Here is a 24,392-nt window from a genome sequence, read left to right on the forward strand (position 1 = left end):
TTTACTGACCATCCCTGTCAAGATGCATCAAGCACAACAACATTTTAGTTTTGCCCCATTTTAAGACTATGTTAGCATTTTAATGTCCCTTTCCTTGATGACTGGGACCAGTCCTGCTTGAATTTCCCTGACAGGCTTCTCAAACTTAAAGATATTCCTGATTTACTGTGTCTGGTGAGTAAAGTGGTGGTGAGTTTCTTCCTCAGGCCTCCCTCTGCTAGAATTAACTAACTTGTCTTATTCTACAGCTTCATTCTTTTGTAATAAATATATTTTCTTTAGATCTCTGGTCATTCATATTGCAACCCTGTATTGATCCATAGCCTACTTCAGTGGCAGTTCCCAAAGCTGGGATTGGTATTGAGAATGAGATCTTGCGTTCTAAGCAGAGTAAACCAAAATCCTGAATAAGTATAGGCATATCCTACATAGCAGCAGTTCAGGGACATTCAGTTGAGTGCTTTTTCAAAAAGTGCTACATAAAGTTCATTTGTTTCAAAATCTTCCAGCTTGGGAGTAATTTGCCTAAGGCAGCCAGTACAGTGCATATGGGAGCACTTGTTTCTCAAGTTCTGGATGGTTTATGAGCTCAGATGGTATGGGGGGGCTAAGGGAGAGTGAAGATGAAAAGGCTATCTTGAAAAAAAAGGGAGATGCATATGTATTTCAGTGTTGATTTTATTTTATTAAAGAACTTAGCAAGTTAAGAGTATTGAAGCATGTACATCCAAGGACAAAATCCTCTTGCAAATCTGTAGCTTGCAAACCCAGGCTTCTTTTTAATCGCTGCTGATAAAGGCACTTCAGGGTTGTGCTTCTTCTGATATGTTCAGAGTTTTTTAATGTGCTCTAGGATAACTTCTATCCTTCCACTGATGTCAGTTTTTACCTCACCTTCAGAATAATAATGATGATGTCTTTGCAGTTTCAGTGAACATTCTCCTTCAAAGTAAGACTTCTGTGAATAATAGAAGTCAATCTTAAATTACGGTTTAGGCCTCTGCTAATGAAAGGTGAAGTCTTTTGTGTAGGTTGCCAGAAAGGTTCTGTGAAGTTATGTTGTGAGGTTCAGCATTTCAGTAGTCTGCTCACCAATTCTGTGAGGAATTTTCTCTCTCCAAGAGCAGATTTACAAGGGAAAACCTACTGGAACACTTCAGTAGGACAGATGAATTGGAATACATGTGTAAGGGAGCAGAAATCAATGTAGCATCTTATCCAGAGAAGAGATGATGTCTTTCTGCATCCTGGAGTTGTGAAGAGACCATCTGTGGAAAGCTGAACTCCCTATTGTATACTGAATGCTGAGCTGATCTGTGGCTCATGTTATGCGTCTTCTGTTGTGAGCGTAAGGAGGCTTAAAATGTTTGTCAGTCTCTTTATGGACCGGTGATGGCTCCGAAGTCAGGTTGTATATTCCTGTAAGGAGGATTAGTATAAGACTGACAGTTAAGGTGATGGCATTTGGACTTTTGAGTAGGTATTTAACAAAGAAACGTGTTCCGGAGGACAGCTTTGAAGGTTTTAGGACAGTTATGCTTTCCTCTATGTATGTGCTGGTATTTCATTCTTTTTTGTGCTCATCAAAAGCAAGCTGAGTGCTCATAGCAGATCTATGAAATACCCTTCTCAAGAAAGAAGTCTGTCAGGGTAAATTTATTCCCTGGTATTAATCATAAAGTGTAAATCACAAAAGGGGCTTAAAAACATGGATCTGCAAACTGCTCCTGTGCTTTCCTCCTCTGTGCAGCAGCATTGGCAGAACTGCATGGAGCCGTGGGCTACAGGGAGCTTGTGGCAGTGTAGTGTTACTGCTTGTTTGCTTTGGGAGCATGGAGGAGGGGGAGAGGAAACTGGCCTAGATACAGAGTCAATGTGAAGGGCCTGCTCTCTGTCATCTGTCACAGTGGTGCTTGCTACTTTCCAGGTAAGTCATTTGACTTGGCAGACTTGTAGTTGTATAGCAGAGGTCTTGGCAGTGCCTCACCCACTGCTGCCATTACAAAGCAGACTGGCATCTTCACTGAGAAGTAACTTTCCATTTGAGTACTTGTCTACTGTGGGAATGCAGTGATTGCCTTCCTCTTTCATCTTAGTCTATAAAAGACTGGTCTGCCCTTGCACCTTTAAAGTGTTTGCTTGAAAGAGGCTGAAGGCTCTTGAGATGGACACTGCCTGTTTGCTTGGGCATGGAGATTGTGTGTAGCTGTGTTTGTCTCTTTGCAAACAGCTGCCAGCAGCATTTGTGTTGCCTTGGAAGTGCCTTGTTAGAAGTGTGTGGCTGCTGCTAACAGTTACTGTGTTAGAGTGAGGCTCTTAAATATAGTTTAAGATAAGGATTCCTCTTAAATTGAGTGCTTTGGGAATGATAATTAGAGGGAATTTTGAGCCATCATCGCCTTTTGTGTAAGTTTTGGTGTTGCTGTCTGCTGTTCTAGTGATGCTTCTAGGAAATGTTTTTCAGTGAAGGAAAAGAAGCCTATTTCCTCTGAGGCATATAAGCAAGAGGTTAGAGTACTGTGTGCTGCTCTTTAACCGGTAATCCAATTCAGTTATATGGCTTGTTGTCTTTACCAAGGGCTAAACATGCTGGGGGGGGGGGGGGGTGGGGGGTGGAGCTTAAGCTGAATTTTATGGTAAACCAAATGCAGGGAGCAAAGCTGTCTCATAAACCTGTCTCCTTACATTTCACTACTGTGGCAAAATACCTTCAGAATCGCTTAAGCATTGCTGAGGAGGAGGGAGAAACCTTGACAAACGTTGTTTCCCTGTGGCTATATGATAGCTTTGGGAATAGCACTTATTTGGGATGAGTATTAAATCTGAAGAAAAGCAGAATCTTTTATTCTCATGCTTTCTGTGGGAATTATGAATCTAACATTAGAAACTAGATGTCTTGGAGCTGATTTTTGTGTGCCTTTGTGGTTCAGGGTGATTGTGGAGTGTATAGCCGGGGCTGTTGCAGCCATTTTAATGAGCCTGTGTTGCTGCTAACTGGAGAATAGGTCTGTAATACATACTTGTTGTTTCTGTTCTTTGGCCTTCAAGTGACTTTGCATTTTTATTTTTGTCAAGGTTTTCAGATCAATAGTCATTAGAGAATGAGATTATGGGAGGATGTTCAATCTAGAATCTAATCACGAAGCTTTTAAAAGTGGCTCGTGGGATGATTCAGGCACAGACAGAAGGCGGGCAGCTTCCTTTAGCTTCTGGGTTTCTTGTCTGCTCTGCTACTGATAAATGCTGTAGGATGGCAGAGGACTTCACTTGTAAGGAATTAGAGAGTTAAAAGAATTGCAACTGATTTCAGTGTGTCTGTATAGCCATGAAATGCTTTAGACAGACTAGTCTGGACAAGCATGAATTGTAGTCTGTAAGTACCTTTGACTTAATTGGAGAACCATTCATTGCTTAATCAAACATAGCTTTTACTTTTTTATCTCAATATACTTTCTAAGAGGAAAGATTTGTATTATCAAAACAAGCTTGAAAAAAAAAATATCAAGGAATAGTACATGCAGTGCCCATTACTTGTGTAGCTTTTCTTTAGTATCTGAGAAGTTGTCACTTGAATTCTCTTTTGATGGGGGGAAGTGCAGCTTTAGTAGCAGATGCATAGGCCAGTCCTGTGCTGTCAGTAACTTTCTGGGCACTTGGTTTATTTCCTAAATTATTCCTTTTAGATTAATGAGTATTATGTATGTAGAGTGCACTTGCTGATTGTGATGGTTCAATGTTGCTTGCTATTGGCTTGGCCTGTCTTGTATTATGATGCTTAGGCTTTCTCAGTAACATTGCTGTCTCTTGCTGCGTGCAGGCTCTTGGTTCTGCATTTCTTTTTATGTGTTACAAAGAAATTTATTTAAAAAACAGGTTCTGAACTAGCAATATTACAGCTGCTTTGTAAGTGGGTATGGAATTGATGTACACAAGTGGGCCTTCTGCACCCTTCCCTTGTCCTAGCTAGTGCTTGGAGGTACCAGCTGCAGCCTGCAGGGTCACCTAGAGAAACTTGCAGTGGATGTTATCAGGTTGGGATAGAGGCTTGAGAGCTCTCATTCAAAAGCTGTTATCACTGAGGTCACTCACTGCCTGTGCTGACCCTCACTGTGCTTGCTTTGTGCCCAGTACAACTGCCCCTCAGCTCCTAGTAATGAAGCCCCTGTATCAAAATCACCTATCTTGCATTTTTATCCATCTAATTTTTTTTAAAAATATTTTGAATTGGCAGTTCCATAATCTTGTACTATAATACAGTACATAATATATAATCTCCTGTGAGGCTGCTAAGTATTTCATGCACGTTTTATTTCAGTGAACTGAGGCTGGAAGTAGCAGTGGTGCTGCTTTCTGTGAGGGCAGCGCAGGATGTTTGTGAGTGTGTGGCAACAAGTGTGTATTGCAGCGGTGGTCATAATTATCTGTAGTACCACAGAGGATAAGCAGGATGTAGAGAACAGTCTCTTGACGGTACTTGCTTCATGTCTGTGTCTTCTCAAAGAGCTAAATACCAACTGGACAGCGTATTAAGGGCGTACTGAGTACTGTAAGGGTGTATTGTCTTGTTTTATTTTTAAAATAAACTTTATTTCAGAGAACTGCTATATGAGTATCTCAGCTACTAGATTAGGCATATTTTGTGATGTTATAAGCAAAAAAGGAAGCAAAAAGAGCCTCAGATCAAGATAACTGCTGGCTGTCAGCATGTGGGTGTGGTGTGTTTGGCTGCCTTGAAAAATAAGCTATTTCCTAAGGATTATGTTCCAGGGTTTTTTTTAATGTTTCCTTTAGGACACTTTTTTAAATTGGCCTTCCTGTAATGAAGCTTGCAAGGCAGAGGAAAATTCACAGTAGATTTTTATCGCTTAACAATTTCTTTACTAGGCTTTCTCTTAACTCACAAAATACATTTGATTTGAGTTTATGTGTTTGTGTACTATCAGAATATCACCTGTTGAATTTACTGCTTTTTTTTTTTAATATAAAATAGGTGAAGACTTGTTAATAGAACGAGTGGCACACGCAGGCATGATCAACCCAGAAGATCGATGGAAGACACTGCAGTTCAATGGTCCCGTTGCCAATTTTGAAGTACAAATAAGGGTGAAGTGTGATGAAAATTACTACAGTGCTCTGTGCAATAAGTTTTGTGGCCCTCGAGATGATTTTGTTGGTCACTACACATGTGATCAAAATGGCAACAAAGCCTGCATGGAAGGTTGGATGGGAGAAGAATGTAAACAAGGTAATATGTTTACTTCATTTTCAGCTATATTGACAACAGAACAAAACTACTGTAAGGATTTCTATAGTCTCAGTGTTATAGCCTGTTAATTTTAGCTGGTATGGCTTTATCCTTTGCATATGTGTCTTTGTCAAAGCATAGCAACTTCTGCCTGTTGTTTCATCTTGAAATGAGTTTGAAAAATGGTTTTCAAGCCAAACAAAAAACCCTCTAGAGTGAGGCCTAGGGCAGGGTATGCTTTTCATGGTGTGCTCTAGGGGATGCACAAGGAATTCAGAATTTGAAGAAATGAGGTATCTTGTCTCTCGCTGGCCTTACTCAGAGGGAATGTTTCTTCAAAGGGAAGGGATGCACTGTCTATAAATGTAAGATTTTAATGAACAATAGTGGTCACAGTAATACTTTAGGCTTCTAATCCTTTAGAAATCCCTTGTAACACTTTCAGGATTTAAGAACTTTAAATTTTAATGTATGCAAAGCTGAAAGCTTTTTGATAGCTCTTAATGTGAACAGAAATTCAAGTGTAGTCATCTTTTTTTAATGCACTGCTGATCTGCTATTAAATCTCTTTGTGTTTTGCCTCTAGTCTCACAGTGAATAATTAGTGCTAAAATAACTTGACATACTCCCTTTCTGTTGAAGTCCTTTTGTTTTTGTTTTGTTCCTTTTCCTCTTCAGTAAAAGCCGTTAATAAGAGGGAAGACCATCTTCAGGGCTTAGTAAAGGGCTTGTGTATTCTATGGTGTAATGTCAGTCTAATTGGTTTAAAACAAAAACAACCAACAAAAACACTTATTTGATAAATATTCCATTACTGCCACTGCATACCTGTTCAGTTTGCTATCAGCTTTCTTAATGAGTTACCCTGAATTATTTTTCACAAACAGTAGTGTTGTCTTGTAAATTCTCTCACCAGAAGCAAGGACCATTAGAACAAATATGCCCAGAGATGGTCAGCTTTGCACAAGCCACAAACAAGTTGCATCACAAAAGCCATAGCTGAACACTTGAGATTGCTGCTGTACTGGTGGATGTCTGGCTGCTCAAGCTAACAGAAGCCTAAACCCTCACTTTTTTTGTTTGCAGCTGTATGTAAACAAGGATGTAATTTGCTCCATGGGGGCTGCAGTGTACCTGGGGAATGCAAGTAAGTCTGCATGCTTGAGTGTTTTTTTTGAGTACTAATATTTCTAGTGATTCTTGTCTATGTTACTGCTCTGTAAGGGCTTACTTGAAAAAGGAAGAGCTGTACAAATGCATGGATCAGACTTTTGTGATCCTTTTGTGCTCTTGTGTAAAGGATGGAATTGTTTTGCCTCATGTAACTGTAAACTATGCATTTATCAAATGAGAAATATCCTTGTTTTTTTAAAGAAGTCCTGAGGAGCTTTCATCTCTATGTACTGTTTTCTCTCCTTAAATAAAAAGGGAAACTGGTACAACTGTTATGAATAAGAAATGCTCACTGTACTAGAACACAGAATGTATATATATCATGAAAACGTAAAACTTTTCCTTGGAGAAGCTTTTTTGATAGTAATGATAACAGTAGAAACCTCAACCTGAAGATTCTATCCCATGTGAATATTCTTGGTCCCTAGATATGAAACAAGTCTGAAATGTTTGTATTACTTTGTGATTAAGCAGACTGAGAGTAGATTATTCTTATTCAGGTTCATGCATTTCATGTGGTGTGTTGAGGGGAAACAGGTCTTGCTTATGTGCTGTCAAAGAAATGGGACTGGTCTACTTGCAAATGTGATCCTTTATGTTCTTTGGTTTTAAGATATATAAAATCTTTTTGCTTGGGGTGGGTGAAATAACTGGCTTTCTGTATACCTGAGGGCTGGCAAATACTGTTTGAGTCAACCTCTGATAGTTGAAGGCAATTCTGCTTCATTCTCCTACCAGCAGCTCCTACTAGCAAATAGTATGACTATCACAGAGATGGCAAAAGAAAGATGCAGTTAGCCTAGCTCTGCTGGCTTCGAGGTGCTGTAAGTGAGCTCTGGAAGCAGATGTGTGAACTAGTCCTATTCTGCTGGAGAGCTGGAGGCTTCTGACACTGGAGTATGGTGTGTAATGGAAAATCTTAAATAATATTATCTTAGTTTCACGCTGCCTTGAAACTTTCTCAGATGCTCCTGCCTTGTAGAAGATTGTGTTGTAGTTCTCAGATCTGACTGAAAATTCTGCGCTAGTTTTGTATATGAGGCGTAGTGTGGTGCTGTGCATAGGCAGTTTCACTTCTGATGAACTAAAAATTTCCCTGAGAAGATTCTTCAGGGCAGATGTTTATCTAATCCCTCATTTCCTTTGTGAAAAAGTAGTTTTAATGGTTTTTGGGCTTTTACTGTTGAAAGTTCTCCTTGTGATCTTAAGTCTTTTGTGTATTTTTGTTGCTTCTGATGATCTTTACTGAGCAAGAAATACTCCTTTTCTTGAGCCTTCCAAGAACCTTGAGAACCTATTCTGCTGGCTTCTGCTTCATCTCAAGGCTTCTTGAGTTCTTTATCTATCCAAAGAGTGCCCTAGGAGCCTGTGAATGTTTGCTTTTGGAATGCAAGAGCCTTTGAATAATGATGAAAGCAATTAGTTTATGGCAAATGTGAAACCCTGGGAGTAAAGAGTTAGTTTCATTGTGAACTTTCATTTCTCTGTGACACTTGCTGTATTGGGAGGAACAGAAATTGGAGAGTGGGAGGAACACTGAGGAGGGAATACAGAGCCACTGAAGATGAGGTATGGATTCTTAGGATACCCTTTTTTTTAAAGGTGTCTGTAAGAAATTTGTGTTGTGAACAAATTCCTTCCTACATACCATGTCAGGGGCGTGAAGAAGCATCTAGGTGCCCCTTCCATTCTGCCTACCTTAATGAACCTTGCCAAAGTAACACTGAGGCTACTGAAGGACTCTGACCATAAATCTCACTACTGTGGATAGATTCAGTCACCTAAAAATGAATAGGAGGAAGGAATAAGGGGCTTAATGTTCCAGATGGGTTGTATACAGTTTGTCTTAATTCTTCATTCCTGTCTACTCAAGTGATAGTTAGTCAGCAGGTTGAAGAAAAATAATCTTTTCTGTGCATGGCCACTATTTCTACTATTGCAAAAGGCTCTCAGCTCTCCGAAAGTGACTTGTTTGCTTGAGCTCAGTCATGCAGATACCTCTAGTTTGTATTCCATAATGGTTACTAGGCTATGTTAGAGGGGGACCTTCTAATCCAAATGGATAATCCTTTCTATAGAAAAACGATGCTGAACTAAAAATAAGCCTTGGAGATGTGACCTTTATCTTCAACAGTACAAAGGAAGCTGTTACTTAAAAAAAACCTGTTTGGTGCTATTGAATTATAATCTAGATTCCTTCTTCCTGGTCTCTGGACAGTTGCTGCTGTCATTTAACAGGTGAAAACAATGTCTTTTTAATTCAAAAGGAAAATGAAAATGTGAGAAAAACATGGGTGTGAGATGCATGGAAATCTACTGGTGCCAGTTGCTACTTCATTGCCAAGTGTGCAGTGGTATTTATAAACAGAGGTGGAAAGGAGTTTCCATCTTCAACTTGCATGAGCCTGCAGGTAACTTAAGCAGTGGCTCTGAATTTACCTCCTGTGCTTTGATATTTTCTAGAGTAATTTAGGGCTGCTCTTGGATTAAATGTTCAAGCAAGACCAAGTCTTTGCTGTAGATGAATGACTGCTGACTGCTCATAACTTACAGGCTGCTAGCTGAAGCTGAATCTCATCAGCTGAGCAAATAGATACCTTTTCTTTAGAGGAGCTAATAGGGCGATGTTAAGTTTGCTATTTTCTTGCATTTTTATTCAAATAAATGAAAATAAATAGCAGACTTTAAGACATCTTGATGTAGGAAGTTATTTTTGTGGTATCCCTGAGTCTGGGTGGTAGGTTTTTCTTATTCAGAAGGTGGTTCAGAAGTAATGTTCAATATTTATCGCAAAATGACACCCTTGAGGAAAACAAATTAATTGAATTGTGCTAAGATGGGGAGAATGTTAGTGTTTTTGTTTTTTCAATCAGTGTCTTTTCTTTTTATCCATATCCAGAGTTTGGTATTTGCTGAACTCTGTAGCCTGCTGTGGCAGACCAAGTGATCTTGTTAATGGATTGACTTCACCAGGCCACAGTATTAGGAAGGACTGTCAAAGAAGCAACACTGTCAAGCCAGAACAATTGATGCTTTTTGTTTGCATCATTTGAGTTGCTTCATTAAATCCCACTAAACTGTCTAGAGAAGAATGAAGTTTTATCTAATTGCTTATAAGTGTGCTAGGCTCAGTCACCTTAGGATATTACCAAGGTGAACAAGAAGAAACCACAGATGACATCCCCTTCCTTGATTGATACTGCTGACTGTTTGGTACCATTCTTAAGCTGCCAGTAGACTGCTTAATAGCTTAATCTTTCACTGCCTTGTGATCCAGAGTGGTTGGGTCTGGCAGAAGTTCAGTTTATGCCTTGTCACATAGTTCTACTAGGCTGATAGTATTTTTGGATGTCCTTTTGCCTTTGCTTGAATTTTTCTTCCAAAGCAAAAAGGGATCAGAATCTCTTACTGCTGCTCAGCCTGTAGTTGACTGCATCTCTGTGGAACTGTGTTGGAACGTAGGCCAAGTCCAGGGGAAAGGCAGGTCTTATGTCACGCAGAGGAAGCATGGAATATATCTTAGTGAGTAGTAATTCCCAGGAGAAGTGAGCAAGCATAGGGAATAAAAAATGTAGCATCTTAACCCGTCTACCTTAGTAGGTAGCACAGACAAATTAGAACAGCAGATCAAAAGATGTAGTATTGAAGTGTTTTTACCATGGATATCAGGTTCTCAGTGTTGCTTTTAACTCTGGTTTGTTCCTGTGGCCTGAATGTCTGTTTGCAGCTGGAAGGCATTAGGTGTGCTCCTGATATACTTTGTCTTATGTTACCATCTTTTTAGGTTAAACTAATCCAGTTCCTTTGTTCCAAAACAGCTCTGATGTGAACCAGCACACGAACAGGAAAGATCAGGCAGTTCACTGAGAAAGCATGTTCCTGATGTGAAGTAGTTGCACCCTAAGAGCCACTTACTGCAAGCAACCCTTATGTTCTGGGTAAACCATGTTGAACCATCCCCTCTATCATCTTCACCAAACTAAATAAGGCACTGGGGCATGAATGTTAACTTTCAGTAACTTTATTATAGGAGGAACAGGTTTGTAGGAAAGCTTTGTGTTGTTTGGTCTAATAAGAGCAGTAGGATTGAGAGAAGTAGAGGAGTAATTGAAGGGTTTGCGTACACTAATGAGCATCTTTTCTTGCTGACAAAACTGATTCATGCCAGTTTCTAAGGCAGGAAGGCAGAGAATGCATTTCTGTGACCTCACCAGTTCTTAGTGGATCCCATACTGCCTGTAGTATTGAGTTTGAATGCCCAGAGTTGTAAGAGCAATTAAGACCGTATTGCTCCCTGCTATGCAACAATCTTGTGGAAGATTAAACAGAGTTTCTTATAGTTATTTTAAGTAAATAGCTAATATAAAGCCATTGTTCTGGTCTGTGTAACACCATCCTGTTCGCGTCATCAGAAAACTCAGTGGTTTTCTATTTAAGAAGGTTGTTTTTCCCCCAACCTCTGAATGATGCATTTTGCTTCTGTTCTTAATGTCACTGTTTTGCTTTGTTTTCCTGTGCTCAGTATTTTGGCCACACTTTCTAATTGAAATCTGAGTGGGAGAAGGTCTCTCCAAAAATCCTGCTTCAAAAAAAAAGTGTGTATCTCTCATCACACTGATATTTCCTCCTACGTGTTCATAGAATGTACAAGATAGCAGGAAGATGATAATTAGAAGCAAGTATTGCTCTGGGGAACGTCCTCCTTGTTTCTTTGTTTTTGGGCTCCATACTTTGGCCGAGACTTCATACATGGTTTTTATTTTCTTTGTGCTGTTGGTGGTTTAGGTGTACGTACACATTAGTTGCTCAGACTTCAATGCAGAACAGAGTTGACTTAGGTATTCTGTCCTAAGCCTGCAATATGTCATTTCTCAACTAATTCTGCACTGATGGTTTAGGATCTGCAAACAACTAGAAGTGTTTATTTCTCCTGTTTCAAGCCATGTGAAAAGGTGGCATAAAACAGGTGAATGGATGAAGTTGACCGTAGATAGCACTGTAACTTCTTGGTGCATGACAGACTTCTTTGTTGTTGATCAATCATACCAACTGCTGAGGGACTGTGCTTTTCAGACTGTTAGGGTCTGAGTAAGTCTCCTCGCCTTTCCACATCACTTTTGCTGCTTTAGGAATATTGTTATAAAATCACAGGGAATGGAAAGATTGCCATAGTAATCTAGTCCTGCTATCCACCCAAACTAGGTCAAATTAGACCAGCCTGCTCTCAGATAAAGGTCATGTTCGTTTGCTTTGCAAGAATACAGAATCTTTTGAACACCTTGTGCTGTCTGATTCAAGAATGTTCCATTTTAATCTAGATTTAACTGTATACTTACTGCAAACGTGCTCAGGGAAAACATTGACTGCTGTCAGCTTTTCCTTTATGTAGAGCTATTCCAGAGGAATATAGGAAAAACGTGGTTCTCTAAGTACAATTTTTACTTCACGGAGCTGAAACTATTGAAAAAATCTATTTCTTTCCCCTCCTCTGAGTCCTTGTGTATCATTAAATTCTGCATGATGATGAGTGCTTCTGTGGAGTTTCTTAATGATTCTGTGGTTTTGAATACACTGTAGAAGATCTTCCTTATCCTGGAATTTAGTTGCTTGAAGCCTCACTTGTTTATTCTACGTATACACTGAGTTGACCTACTGTGGTTTTACCTGCTTGTCTCTGAGAACCATTTCTTTTCTTGCATGGTTGCAGTTTCTTTAGTCACAAAACTGAGAAGTTATATCAAAGTTTTGCTAATGTTAACTCCTACCACCTCCTCTGCTTTGGCCTTGTACTTAAATTCTCATTTTCTGTTGCCCCCAGACTCTTGCCTAAGGAAAATGAAATCTGTGAAGCATATCTGTAGAGTTATCGGGATCTTTCCTGCAAATTCTCAGTTCCAGAAGGACTAACAATTGTTCTTCTATTCCTGTTGCGCTCTTTGTTTTAATCCTGACCTGCAGGGAGGCTTTGGCCTGGGAGCAGATGCCTGAGCTTCAGGCTTCCATCAGGAAGTTACTAAACTGTAACAATCTATTTATGGTAGCTTCTTTTGTACTGCTAATAACCCAGCAAAGGCTGAGATTAAGCCATCTCTGATTTTGTTTTGCGGTTGGTTGTAAAGAGGAGTTAGAGCCGATGAAGTCAGCAGAGGGGAAGGACAAAGGAAGTAGAATCTTGATTCCAGTAAGAATTTTCTTTGTCCATTGAACAATGGGAATCTTTATTAATTCTCTAAATTTGGCTTTCGTATTTATTCAGATGTGAAAAACTTAGGTTTGCAGAAACTTCCTAGCTGTCCTCAGTAAGGAGATGGGAAGGAGGAAATTTCAGCCCACCACTAGCAGCACTGATAGTTTTCCTTCGCTTTAAAAAGTGGTCATTATTTGAAAAGGAATTCTGCTTCTCCTTGCATCTTTTGAGCTTTTTTTCCCTCATTTTGACTTGATTTTCTTTAATCTTCTAATTGCAATCTGCCCATTTCTAACTTGGTTTCACTTGATCGATCACATCTTGCTCTTAGTGAGCTGAGATTTATTAAACATTATCATTTTAGAAGGAAGTGGGATTAAAGCTGTCCTAGCACCTGCTAATGTAGGATGCGACCAGACTTCCTGTTTAAGCGGAAATCCTAATTTATTCTTCCTTGTAAACTGCAGGCTGATCAGCTTACCACATAGTAACCTTTTGACTTGTAAACACTGTGTTCCTTTGATTGGGCTGCCTCTGGCCTGTAGAAATGATTTCCCTCCAGCTCGGCTGTACATTTAACAGTAAAGTTTGTGTTGAATATAATGAAGCAGCAACCCTTTTCTGTTAAGCTCATCTTAATGCAGAGTTGAGCATACCTACAAATTCAGGTAGGTGCTTAAAGTGCTTTCAATTTCTAGGAAGGTGGCAGAATTTTTTTCTTTTCTCTCTTAATTATCAATGCAGTGTTAAAGGAACTTGGTCTCTATTTAGGTATAGAAAACAAATAGATGTACTGTGATGTCTGTGTTGTGATGCAGACTTTCAGCCCTTGAAAATACTTGCTGTATGTGGGTGGAGAGCTGGCTCAGACTGAGATAGTCATGGTGAATCACTGGTGGCAGTGCCAGGTTTGGCATGGATGCTAACTTGGGCCAGGGCCAGTAAAGTGAGTTAGTGCTTTTTTTATTGTTTATTATCAGCTTCGGAAAAGTTTTTTCTGTCCCTGAGAAGGAAGGAAAAGATGAAATTTAGCAGGAACAGTATTTGTTTCCTCTTACTGCTAATACAGCAAAAGCAAACTTCTCCTGAAGCATGCATGTTCTTCTGACAGCCTCACGTTACTAAAGAAAAGGTAGTTGAAGGCCTTTGGATTGCTCAAACAACTGAGGCTGTCCTGTACAGATCCTGCAGCTCTGAGGCTTTGAACTGAGAGGGGAAGCTGAGACTGAGAATTCAAAGTAGTTCTGGAGCTTTATATGAGAGAACAGCTTCCTTGTGAAGATCTATGTCAGAATTCTTTCTGCATGTAAATAGAAATTTAAAATGCTTACTGCTGTCATAAACCTGATCTAGTCCTCTGGGGATCAATAATGCTTGTTTAGGTGGTGGAAATGAATTGATTCCCAAGGAACCAGGTTTTTTTCCTCATCTTTTCTGGTACCCAGAAGAGTTAAGGTTTCTATTTAATGGTATTCACAACATTCTGCTAATAGACAAGTAATGGATTTAAAAACAGAAGTACAGTTTTCCTATGTACCTGCCTTCCCCCAGGCTTGGGAGCTCCGATCTTCACTGGCTTGCCTGTGTCCAGTTCCCATTCAATGTGGTTTTATGCACCTTTGTTGCTGATATGGCTCTTAAATACTCTATAAGAAATATTCCAAAGAACAGTCAAATGTTTTCAGCCTAACAGAGGAAGCTTACTAATTCTGTTTGATCAGAATGTATGTTAAATGCACTTAAAAAACACAAAACGCAGAGGCTCATGCCTTTAATGCTTGTTCCGTAGCATAAATATTACCTTGTTAGCATGTTTTTGGGCACCACCACAGATGTTATGTAAAGACAGTTGTTGCTGAAGAAATCTCATGATAAAAATATAAACTTCTTACATGGATTACCAGTGGCTTTTGTTTCTGTTCTCCTTTCCCAAGGAGTACTGCTTTTGTGAATGCTGCTAAAGATACAATAGAAAAATTCCTTAAATAACTCTTGAGAAAGGTGAAAACAAAGCAGCTCATCTCCTGAAAGCATTCTCCTTTTAGTAAAGTATCATTAACACTTCATACGTCAATCACTTTTATCCTAGTGTGAGATGATTATGCGATGATGGGATTCCTTATGAAGGGACACCTGATTTCATATAACACGGTGCTTAGTTTGTTGCTATTGTGTGTAATGGGGTTGAGCAAGGTGAGTTCAGGAAAGATCTTCAGCAAGACTACAGTGTGCCTTCTGAGTGGCAGAAATAAAACTTATCTATTGCATATTCAACAGCTGACCGTGTGCTTGAGAATGGTAAGTGTAGCATTCAAAATACCCATAATACTGATAATTAAGCAACACGTTGCTAACTTTTAACATGTCAACTTACATCTTAGGTGTCATTATGGTTGGCAAGGACAATACTGTGATGAGTGTGTCCGCTACCCAGGCTGTGCTCATGGGAGCTGTAATGAACCATGGCAGTGCAATTGTGAAACCAACTGGGGTGGCCTGCTCTGTAACAAAGGTACTTAACCTTAAAAAAAAATAAGTCAAGCTGCATGATTAACTGATAATTCATTAACCACTTCTTTTTCCTGGTAGTGTACAACAACCAGAGTATTTCTGTCTCTAATCCTTTCATGGCAGGTGGTGACTAAACATTGTAAGGTGTAGGAAGCTTAAGACGAAAGTCTTGGAATGAACCTGCCTCCTCTAACTCATCCAGTTCTTTTGTTCATCCTTTCTTGTACTGTGGGTGTTAGTGATCTGACAGCCTAGCTAGTGGAATATGGGGATGATATGGGTGAATGATATTCCAGCCAGAAATGTGTCTCTATGTCTGACTAGGGATTAAAATAGTAGTATTGGAATTATTTCCCACTGACTGGCATTTCTCTTTGTCCAGATTTGAATTACTGTGGAAATCACCATCCCTGCCTGAATGGTGGAACCTGTATGAATACTGAACCAGACGAATATCGCTGTGCCTGCCCAGATGGCTACTCTGGAAAGAACTGTGAAATTGGTACTTCTGGATATTGCATGTGTAACCTGAAACAGTTTTAAGCAGAGCTGTGCTCTAGTTAGCCTTATTTGCAGGTGTTGACAGGGAGAACTCGCTTTTTCTTTCTCTTAATGTGTTTTGGGTTTTGAGTTCATTAAATTGTATTTTCATCAGTTTTCATGTTTATCAAATGTATGTTTTATTTGAACTTCTATAAACTGCAGTGTGTAGATAATATCAGAATATACTGTGAAGTTTTGGATAAAATAGATTGAATATTCATAGCTTGCATTGAAAGTTAGTGGTAGTAAAACAGTAGGGAGAGAGATGGCTTTAAACTGGAAGAGAGTAGATTTAAACTAAATATTAGGAAGAAACTCTATACTGTGAGGGTGGTGAGACACTGGAACAGGTTGTGCAGTGAGGCTGTGAATGCACCCTCCCTGGAGGTGTTCAAGGCCAGGCTGAGCTCTGAGCAACCTGGTTTAGAGGGAGGTGGCCCTGCCTATAGCCAGGGGTTGGAACTGGATGGTCTTTTAAAGGTTCCTTCCAACCCAAACCATAGGAAATATATTTGTCAAGTTCTAGAATGATTATTAGTGGAAGATATGTATTAGTGCCTAAAACAGCTCATAAACAAAGCTTCCAAGACAAAGTGAATTCATTCTACAAGCTAGATAACTTACCTGAAGGAGAAGTCCCAAAATATAAATGCTAGCAGCATTCCCTTTGACTAATAAAGGGATTGCTTTTCTCTTTCCCAAAGCTACGTTGGCTTCTGAGAGAGGAAGTATCTCAAGTGATTGTTACTTTGCAGCTCCTGCAAATGTTACAACCCTACATGGAGTGACACCAGGCAGTGCTGCCTATAATTGCAAGTAGCTCTGTTCATTGCTGTTTCCAAGAAACAGTATTAGAATGAAGCTAAACAGACCTTTGATACTTAAGCTGTTAGTGGTTTTCAGATGTCTGCCTATGTCTCACCTGCTTTGTGTCACTGAAGTGTTGTTTTTTCAAAGGAAAAAAAAAAGTGCTGGAGCAGTCTGGAGGTGAAAGTGTGAGGCTGAAGCTGTATATTAATGGGAAACTTTAGCTGCTGTTTGTAGAGATATGGTGGCCTGTCTATCGTGATGCTTTTAATGTTAGTAGTTAGAAAATGTGATGCGGATTTCATTGTCACTTTTAATCAAAACACGTTTGCTAAGTATGTGAGTTCTCTTTATTTGATATTGGAGTAGTGCTCAGCAAGGGTGTTTCCCTCTTTCTTCCAGCGGAGCACGCTTGTGTATCTAATCCCTGTGCTAATGGTGGAACTTGTCATGAGATTTCATCGAGCTTCAAGTGTCACTGCCCATCAGGGTGGAGTGGACCAACATGTGCTATTGGTGGGTATGCCTTTACTGATGGCTGACCTCTTGGGCTAGAAGATTTAAACAACAAAAAAAACACACGCTAATAATCATACTGTGCAGGTGTGGGATTTGGAAGAAGCTTTACCTGGATTTTAACAGCTACGTGTTGGGAAACTCAAGAGATGAATGGTACTGTGTGGCCTGTGGTGTGTTAAAATCAATATGTATGCGATGCAGTTTAGATTTACAAGTTGTTCAAAAGCATAGGTCACATTACCTACAGTGCTCTTAAAGGTATCTATGAAGAAATGCTCTGCTGTCAAAGTTTCTGGGAGATTTTTAAGCTATTTAGCTGAACTAAAGTAAAATAAACTGAAATCATTTTAAGAAACATAAACGTGAAAGATTCTCCCTTGAAGTAGTTGGAAGAATAGGTGTCTCTGTTAAGAATCAATCTTTGCCTTGGTGGACAGGGGAAGCAATTGACATCTTCGGTAGGGATATGTAACAATTGATTTGCTAGTGAGTATCTGGGTTTGATTTGCACATTTTCTGGTTTTGACAGATTCTTACATTGCTTTTCACCAGCAGCTGTACTTGAAAAATATTGTTTCATCCTGTGTTATGATCTAGGAATGTGATGTGTAAATTGACAGATCAGTTCCTGTAGTTTGTGGGTATAAGACTGCAGGTTTCCTCTCTCCCCAATCTCAAAAATGTGAGAAGTCAAAGTAAAAAACAACTAGGTCAGAATGGTTAGTTTCTTTGTGAGCTGTTGTATAACAACACAGCTTTCTCCTTGCAAAGTCACTTTAAAAGAAACACAGGTTTTTAAACCTTGTAATGAAAAGTACACTCTGACTTCGCAGATATTGACGAATGCGCATCTAACCCTTGTGCTCAAGGAGGGACCTGTATTGATCATATTAACTCATTTGAGTGTATATGTCCACAGCAGTGGATTGGAGCAACATGTCAGCTTGGTAAGTAATTGTATTCTCTAGCTTGGAAAGCCACTGAAAAGAATTCTCAAGTAGTGAGTATTGAATAAGAGCTGAAGTTGTGTATTGCTGTATATCTTAGCTCAGGTTTTAAATAGATGTTTCAAGTGAACTTGTGACCACGAGTGTGCCAGCTTAAGCTTATTTAAATAGTTCTTCTAGAATGCCCAGTAACTGCTCTGTCTCAGAATACAGCACTGGTGATGGTAGCTCCTAATTCATGGTGGCAGAAAGTGACTTATCCTATGAAGGCAAGAAAGCGGTTTGCCCTAACTAACATGTTGCCCTTACTGGAATTTTAGCAAATGGGAGAAGTAAGATAACATGCATGTGCTATTGTAGATGAGCGTGCTTTGAAAACCTGTTGTATGTAAATGGTTTTATTGCCCTACCAATTTGTATAAGACAAGCTTCTGATGCTTGGATTGCATGGGGACTTTGCTTGGTGCTGCGGTAATCTGTTTCTGGGTTTGTTCTTTATTCTCTTCTTTCTTTTATCTTCTTTCACAGATGCTAATGAGTGTGAGGGGAAGCCTTGTGTTAATGCTTACTCTTGCAAAAATCTCATTGGTGGATATTACTGTGACTGCATTCCAGGATGGAAAGGAGTAAATTGTCATATCAGTTAGTATTTCTTTAGTGTATATATATATATTGACCATAGGATGCTTTACCCTTTTCCTAAAGGCTTAATAATGAATAATAGTGTAGATACTTGTATAAGAAAATTGCTTGCTGTCAGGATTTTCCTAACTTCTAGCAAAGTTGAAAGTAGCATCTAGATCTAGAAATGTAATTGGTGTTAAAATCAACTTAACTCCTAATACATCTCCTTAGAGAAGACTGTGTGTCTCTGGTTCTGGCTGTCACATTGGTTCAGTTTTGAATACTTTTTACCTGAAAGTTTAAATGTGAAATTAGGTAATGCTATTTAATTTCTATTGTTGAGATCCAGTTTGTTTAAAATAAGAATATCTGAAGATTTCAAGCAGCTTTGCTTCCCATTCAGACATCTAGGAAATGAAAGTCCTTTGTTCTGCTGTTTTATTCTAGACATGTATTTTAGAGCTTTATCTTCCATAAATTCTAATAACGTGTATTTTATCCATAGATATTAATGACTGTCATGGACAATGTCAACATGGAGGTACTTGCAAGGTAACCCTTGTCAGTTTTTATTTTCAACGTGATATAATCTGTTTTAACTACTTACAGATTCTGTAGCTTTAGCAGCTGATGGGCTAAACGAGACTGTAAGCTATGTTAAAATTTCAGTTTTTACCCATGCAGATTCTGTTCACAAAGTCTTAACAGAATTATTTTGTGGTGCTACTGCTGTTCACTATATCAGAGAATAAAAATGGCTTGAAATATTTTGTACAAGTTTTATCAAATAAGCAAACCTTCCTACAGTTCTGTTCTTTTCCCTTCCCTGAAGGATGAAGTGAATGATTACCGTTGCATATGTCCTCGTGGTTTCACGGGCAAAAATTGTGAGATAGAGACAAATGAGTGTGAAAGCAATCCATGCCAAAATGGAGGCCGCTGCAAAGACCTGGTGAATGGCTTTGCTTGCCTGTGTGCACAGGGCTTCTCAGGGGTCTTCTGTGAGGTGAGTGCAGTGGCTACATTAACTACAATAGTTTTCATGGATTAAGTTCTTAAGAATTCTCGAGAATTGTATCTTGAGTGCTCTGCTTCTGGATGCTTTGTGCTGTAATATGTAATTAAAGTTTCAACAAGTCTGTTTGAATAATAGAGGGAAAATTGGCTGCTTGCCATGTGTGTTGCAGGAAATATCTACCATTCATTCCTGATGCTAAAGTCCCAGCTACTGAACTTACATCGGGAAGGGGAAACTTAAACTAATGGAAGGAAACAAACGGAAGCATCTGATAGAAGAGATCTGAGGAGTCTTTCTCAGACCTTAACTGTTTTCTGTAGTCTACTTTGTATGTTTCATGTGAGAGCACAAAATAGCTTGCTGAGAATATCTCTTGCAGCTGGAATTGTACATATTCTGGTGAATTAAATGCTTAGAGTACTGGGGTTCCTTCTGTTCTGATAAGCTTTGATTTTATTTTTTCTCCTTTTTGGCTGCATAATTATTAAAAAAAATAAAGTAGTAAAATCCATTGTTGGACTGGAGGCTAATACTCCTGAGAACAGAGTTTTGTAATGTTCTGTGCTTTTTAAGGGCCTTGCAGAGGCAATTTAAGTGCACTGGTATTTAGCTTGTTATGGCATTCTAGTCTGTGGTTATGAAGAATAGAAAAGGGACTGATAGTGTTCCATAGTAATGATGTCTCATTCTTTGCTAAGTCATTGTGTTTATTCAGCCTTCTGCAAGGAAGAGGAATCTTTTATCACAGTATCAGAAGTCCCCTGTATCAGGATTGACTAAAGTAACCTGAAGTTTCCCTCTGTGTTGCATGACGAAATGCAGTGTAGAAAAGCCATAAGTGTGAAAACTTGAGGTTTCTTATCAATTGTTTTCATCTGTTTCTGACAACACAAAGCTGTTTTCTCCTCAGAAATGAAGCTGCAGCTGCTGTTAACTGTGATCTATCTCTTACAGGTGGATATTGATTTCTGTGAACCTAACCCTTGCCAGAATGGGGCTAAATGCTATGATCTGGGAGGAGATTACTATTGTGCCTGCCCCGATGACTATGATGGGAAGAACTGTTCTCATCTCAAGGACCACTGCAAGAACAATTCCTGTAAAGGTACCTGGTGTTGTCCAGATACTTGTCTTGCTGTATTGATGGTGTATAGAAAAGTAGAGCAGTATAGTGCAAAGTTGTGTTGTTGTCTTAAAGCCCTACAAAACAGGGATAAGAAAGTGCTTGTGGCAGGCCTGTTTTTCTTTTAGAGGTTGAATGTCTTAATTTTTGGAGAAATCTTTTGATGACTAAAAAGAGGCAATACAGACTGTGGTCTGATGGTTTACTTTCTATTTTTAGTAATAGACAGCTGCACAATAGAAGTCTTCAGCAATACTACCCAAGAAGGAATTCGTTTCATTTCATCTAATGTTTGCGGGCCTCATGGACGGTGTATTAGTCAGCCAGGAGGGAATTTCACCTGTGCTTGTGACAGAGGCTTTACTGGAATATACTGTCATGAAAGTAAGTGGGAGTTTATTCTAAATGACTTCTGTAATCTTAAACCCCCTTAAAGTCTTTATTGTTAAGCTCTACAACGTGATGCACTGAGATTTTAAGAGCTGCATAGAGCATAGTGGATTCCAAGTATACTGCTCGAAGTCCAGTTTTTTCTGGTAACTGTTGTCTTGCTGTAGTGCTTCACTCTGGAAGAAAACTGGAATTAGTCCGACTTTAATGCAAATGTCTGTACCCACTACCTTTCTTTACAGTCTTATAAAAGAAGTTGTGGCTTTCTCTGATGTGGGTTTGGTGGAGAGAGACTGACAAGTGTAGCTTCAGATGTTTCTTGAACATCTGGCTTTTTATATACCAGGTGAACTCAGTGCTCTAGTTTCTCTAGATATGTGAGAGAGCACTTTTGGAATCCTTTCCAAGCTTGAAAACAGATGTTTTGAGTTGTTCTTGTGCATTTGAAAATAGGATAGCTTTGCTTTTTTTTAGAGACCTAGAACTTCCTTACCTAGATTCTTGACTGTAGTAGGTGAAGGCAGCCTTGAGCAATAATTGCTGATTTTTTGTCGTAGATATCAATGATTGTCTTGGAAAACCTTGTAAGAATGGTGGGACATGCATTGATGAAGTTGATTCATTTAAATGTTTCTGCTCAAGTGGCTGGGAGGGAGAATTGTGTGACACAAGTAAGTACTACTATGCATTGCGTGTTAGTATTACAACTTCATTATAACAGTCATGATGGTGTATGGTTAATAGTGCAGTAGTTTCTCAGTTCTTTGGCAAACAAACTGAGTAGACTGTTACTGAAGTATTTTTAATATGACTTCCTTCTCTTAGGAAAGGCAAAAGACTGCTCAAAAGGCTCATTTATTGCTATAAGCACATCTAACTTTTCATACTTAGTGCTTAGTGACTTTGTCCAAATTTACTAATCCTTATTTATTTCCAAATTTGAAAAGCTTTTTAACTTTGTACAAGTTATAGTGTGCTCCTACTTCACTGCATGAATTAGAAATGTAACATTCTAGCCCTTTGTTGGGACAACTGCTGCAGTTTGAATGATTATTGAATGAATATTGCAAGTTAGTATTCTGGGCTTAATGAGAGCAAGCCTTTATTCTTGATACCTTGGCTGAGGCTCATTGGTCCTTGGATAACAAGGAAGCATACTGGATCAAATTCATGGTTAAGTTACTTCAGAGTGAAGTGCGGTTGATTCTGTGCTAAATGGCTATCTACTCAATTAAGTCCACTTTAAAACATGAGGGGAAGAGGTTGCTGAAGCTTATTACAGGATGTACATCAACTTAGATGTGAAAGAAAGGCTGAGAAGCCCTTGGTACATACCACTGTCAAAAGTTTTTTGTGTAGTCTAAATTAAGTTGGTCTAAAATAATTGCTTAAGCAGGAGAGAGAGCTTCATCTCATGTGGAAGACCTGAGTTCGATCTCGTTTTCTGGGACATTGTGTTCCCTCCCTTTAAGTTGCATGGTAGAAAATTGACAAGGTTGAAAATAGACATTTGATGAAATAAAGAAAATGGCTTTGTCTCTCTGACTTGAAAATCAGCAGTATTGCTATCAAATCTTTTCTATTAAGTTACTGAAGACTTTCATAATGTGTGTTGCTCAGTATTAGACAATTGAAAACTTTTTCTTTATATAAAGATAACTTCTTAACAATCAGAAGCACTGTTTTACTGAGGAACTTATTGTATAGAGAAGTACTGTGTTCTTTCACATGGTCTTGGCTAGACTGGGTCGGCTTATTTGAATCTCTTTCCAGACTTCAATGATTGTTCTCCTAACCCGTGCCATAATGGTGGCCGATGCATTGACTTGGTAAATGACTTCTATTGTGAATGTAAGAATGACTGGAAAGGAAAAACTTGCCATTCACGTGAGTGTTTTTTGGTTTTGTTTTCTTTATTTGCATGAGTCTGAGATTCCTGAAATTTAAAATAATCACAATAAAGTCACTTTGAAACCTCTGCTGGTTTTGCAGCAACTTTTAGTTAATTTTTCACAACTCGTAGTGGAATTGTGCCTTAAGAGATGCTTTTGGATTCCACTGTTTTTGGCTTATTATAAAGCATCAACTGGACCCATGCGTTTCTTGTGCTATTAAATTTTAATACAGATTCTAAGAAAAAAAAAAAATACTGTGATTTAAAAACTACCCAGTCTTTTAATTTGTTGGCCTTAACTTGCTAAATTTTAACTTTTTATTCAATGTGTAGGTGAATACCAGTGTGATGCAAACACCTGTAGCAATGGTGGAACATGTTATGATGATGGAGATACATTCCGCTGCTCCTGTCCTCCGGAATGGATTGGAAGTACTTGCAACATTGGTATGCTCTTTAACTGTGTACTGACACTACAAGTAGTAGTACAGAGGAGATAACACTAAACTGTTTAGTAAATGGGCAAACCCGTGTTTTAGTTAATGTATGACTTCAGGGTGGTTTCTTACTTCGTGTAGAAAAATGTCCAGTCATAAGCAGCAGTCAGCATTCACCTGTTAGGCAGGCTGTTCATCTCACTTGACATGAGATACTGAATTTTGGAAACTTATCACTTTTGATAGCTTTATGTTGTCTTTTGTGTAGCTTCTCAGCAACTTGGAACACCCGGACTCATGTCCTTAGGGACACTTAATCCTCAGCTTTGCCTGAAGTTCATAATGCAGATCTCCTGCAGAGAGAACTATATATGAGCTTGTGTACAGGAATAATAAAATGGAAGGAGTTCTTCCTACATGATTGGCTGGGTTGTTGTAAACTGTAGGGCATTACTGTCAATATTTTCAAAGGGAATAAAATTCAGACTGCATGGTACATTTTTAATAATTTATTTCATAAACCTTGATAATTCAATCAAGCAATTGATTGTGAAGATAGTGAGTGATGCATGACACTGGAATCTGCTGGTGCTGACTCAAATGCTGTTCAGGTATCTTGACGTATCCCGATGATCAGTATCTTATATTTGTTGTGCTAAATAGATACCTTTTCTGTTTTTAAAGCTAAAAACAGCAGCTGTATACCAAACCCTTGCATGAATGGTGGAACATGTGTTGGCAGTGGAGATTCCTTTTCTTGTATCTGCAAAGAAGGATGGGAAGGACGTACGTGCACACAGAGTAAGGCTTCTCTCCTTTTTTCCCCTGAGCTACTAGGAGTGTCTAGCACAGAGCTGTTAATTGAAACAAAGCAAGCTTATAGTATTCAAGTGCCAAAATATCTGAATCATTCAGGGTGGGAAGTAGATGGGAAGATGATGCCTTGACTAATGAATGAAGAACTTGTCATGTTT

At 39.0% G+C, this 24,392-nt stretch overlaps 1 protein-coding gene across 1 annotated transcript in view; it reads left to right on the forward strand.

Annotated features, from left to right (window-relative positions):
* Positions 1–24,392, forward strand: part of JAG2 (jagged canonical Notch ligand 2) — a 60,173-nt gene that overhangs the window by 23,594 nt on the left and 12,187 nt on the right. Inside the window, exons 4-18 of the mRNA XM_072338902.1 lie at positions 4,991–5,245; positions 6,332–6,392; positions 14,987–15,117; positions 15,499–15,618; positions 16,869–16,982; positions 17,819–17,932; positions 18,461–18,574; positions 19,062–19,108; positions 19,389–19,562; positions 20,529–20,679; positions 20,917–21,081; positions 21,645–21,758; positions 22,861–22,974; positions 23,315–23,428; positions 24,103–24,219. Coding sequence (XP_072195003.1) covers positions 4,991–5,245; positions 6,332–6,392; positions 14,987–15,117; positions 15,499–15,618; positions 16,869–16,982; positions 17,819–17,932; positions 18,461–18,574; positions 19,062–19,108; positions 19,389–19,562; positions 20,529–20,679; positions 20,917–21,081; positions 21,645–21,758; positions 22,861–22,974; positions 23,315–23,428; positions 24,103–24,219 — 1,905 coding nt within the window. The remainder of the gene's footprint in view (positions 1–4,990; positions 5,246–6,331; positions 6,393–14,986; positions 15,118–15,498; positions 15,619–16,868; positions 16,983–17,818; positions 17,933–18,460; positions 18,575–19,061; positions 19,109–19,388; positions 19,563–20,528; positions 20,680–20,916; positions 21,082–21,644; positions 21,759–22,860; positions 22,975–23,314; positions 23,429–24,102; positions 24,220–24,392) is intronic.

Source organism: Excalfactoria chinensis, chromosome 5, assembly GCF_039878825.1.
Source record: "Excalfactoria chinensis isolate bCotChi1 chromosome 5, bCotChi1.hap2, whole genome shotgun sequence".
Taxonomy (NCBI): domain Eukaryota; kingdom Metazoa; phylum Chordata; class Aves; order Galliformes; family Phasianidae; genus Excalfactoria; species Excalfactoria chinensis.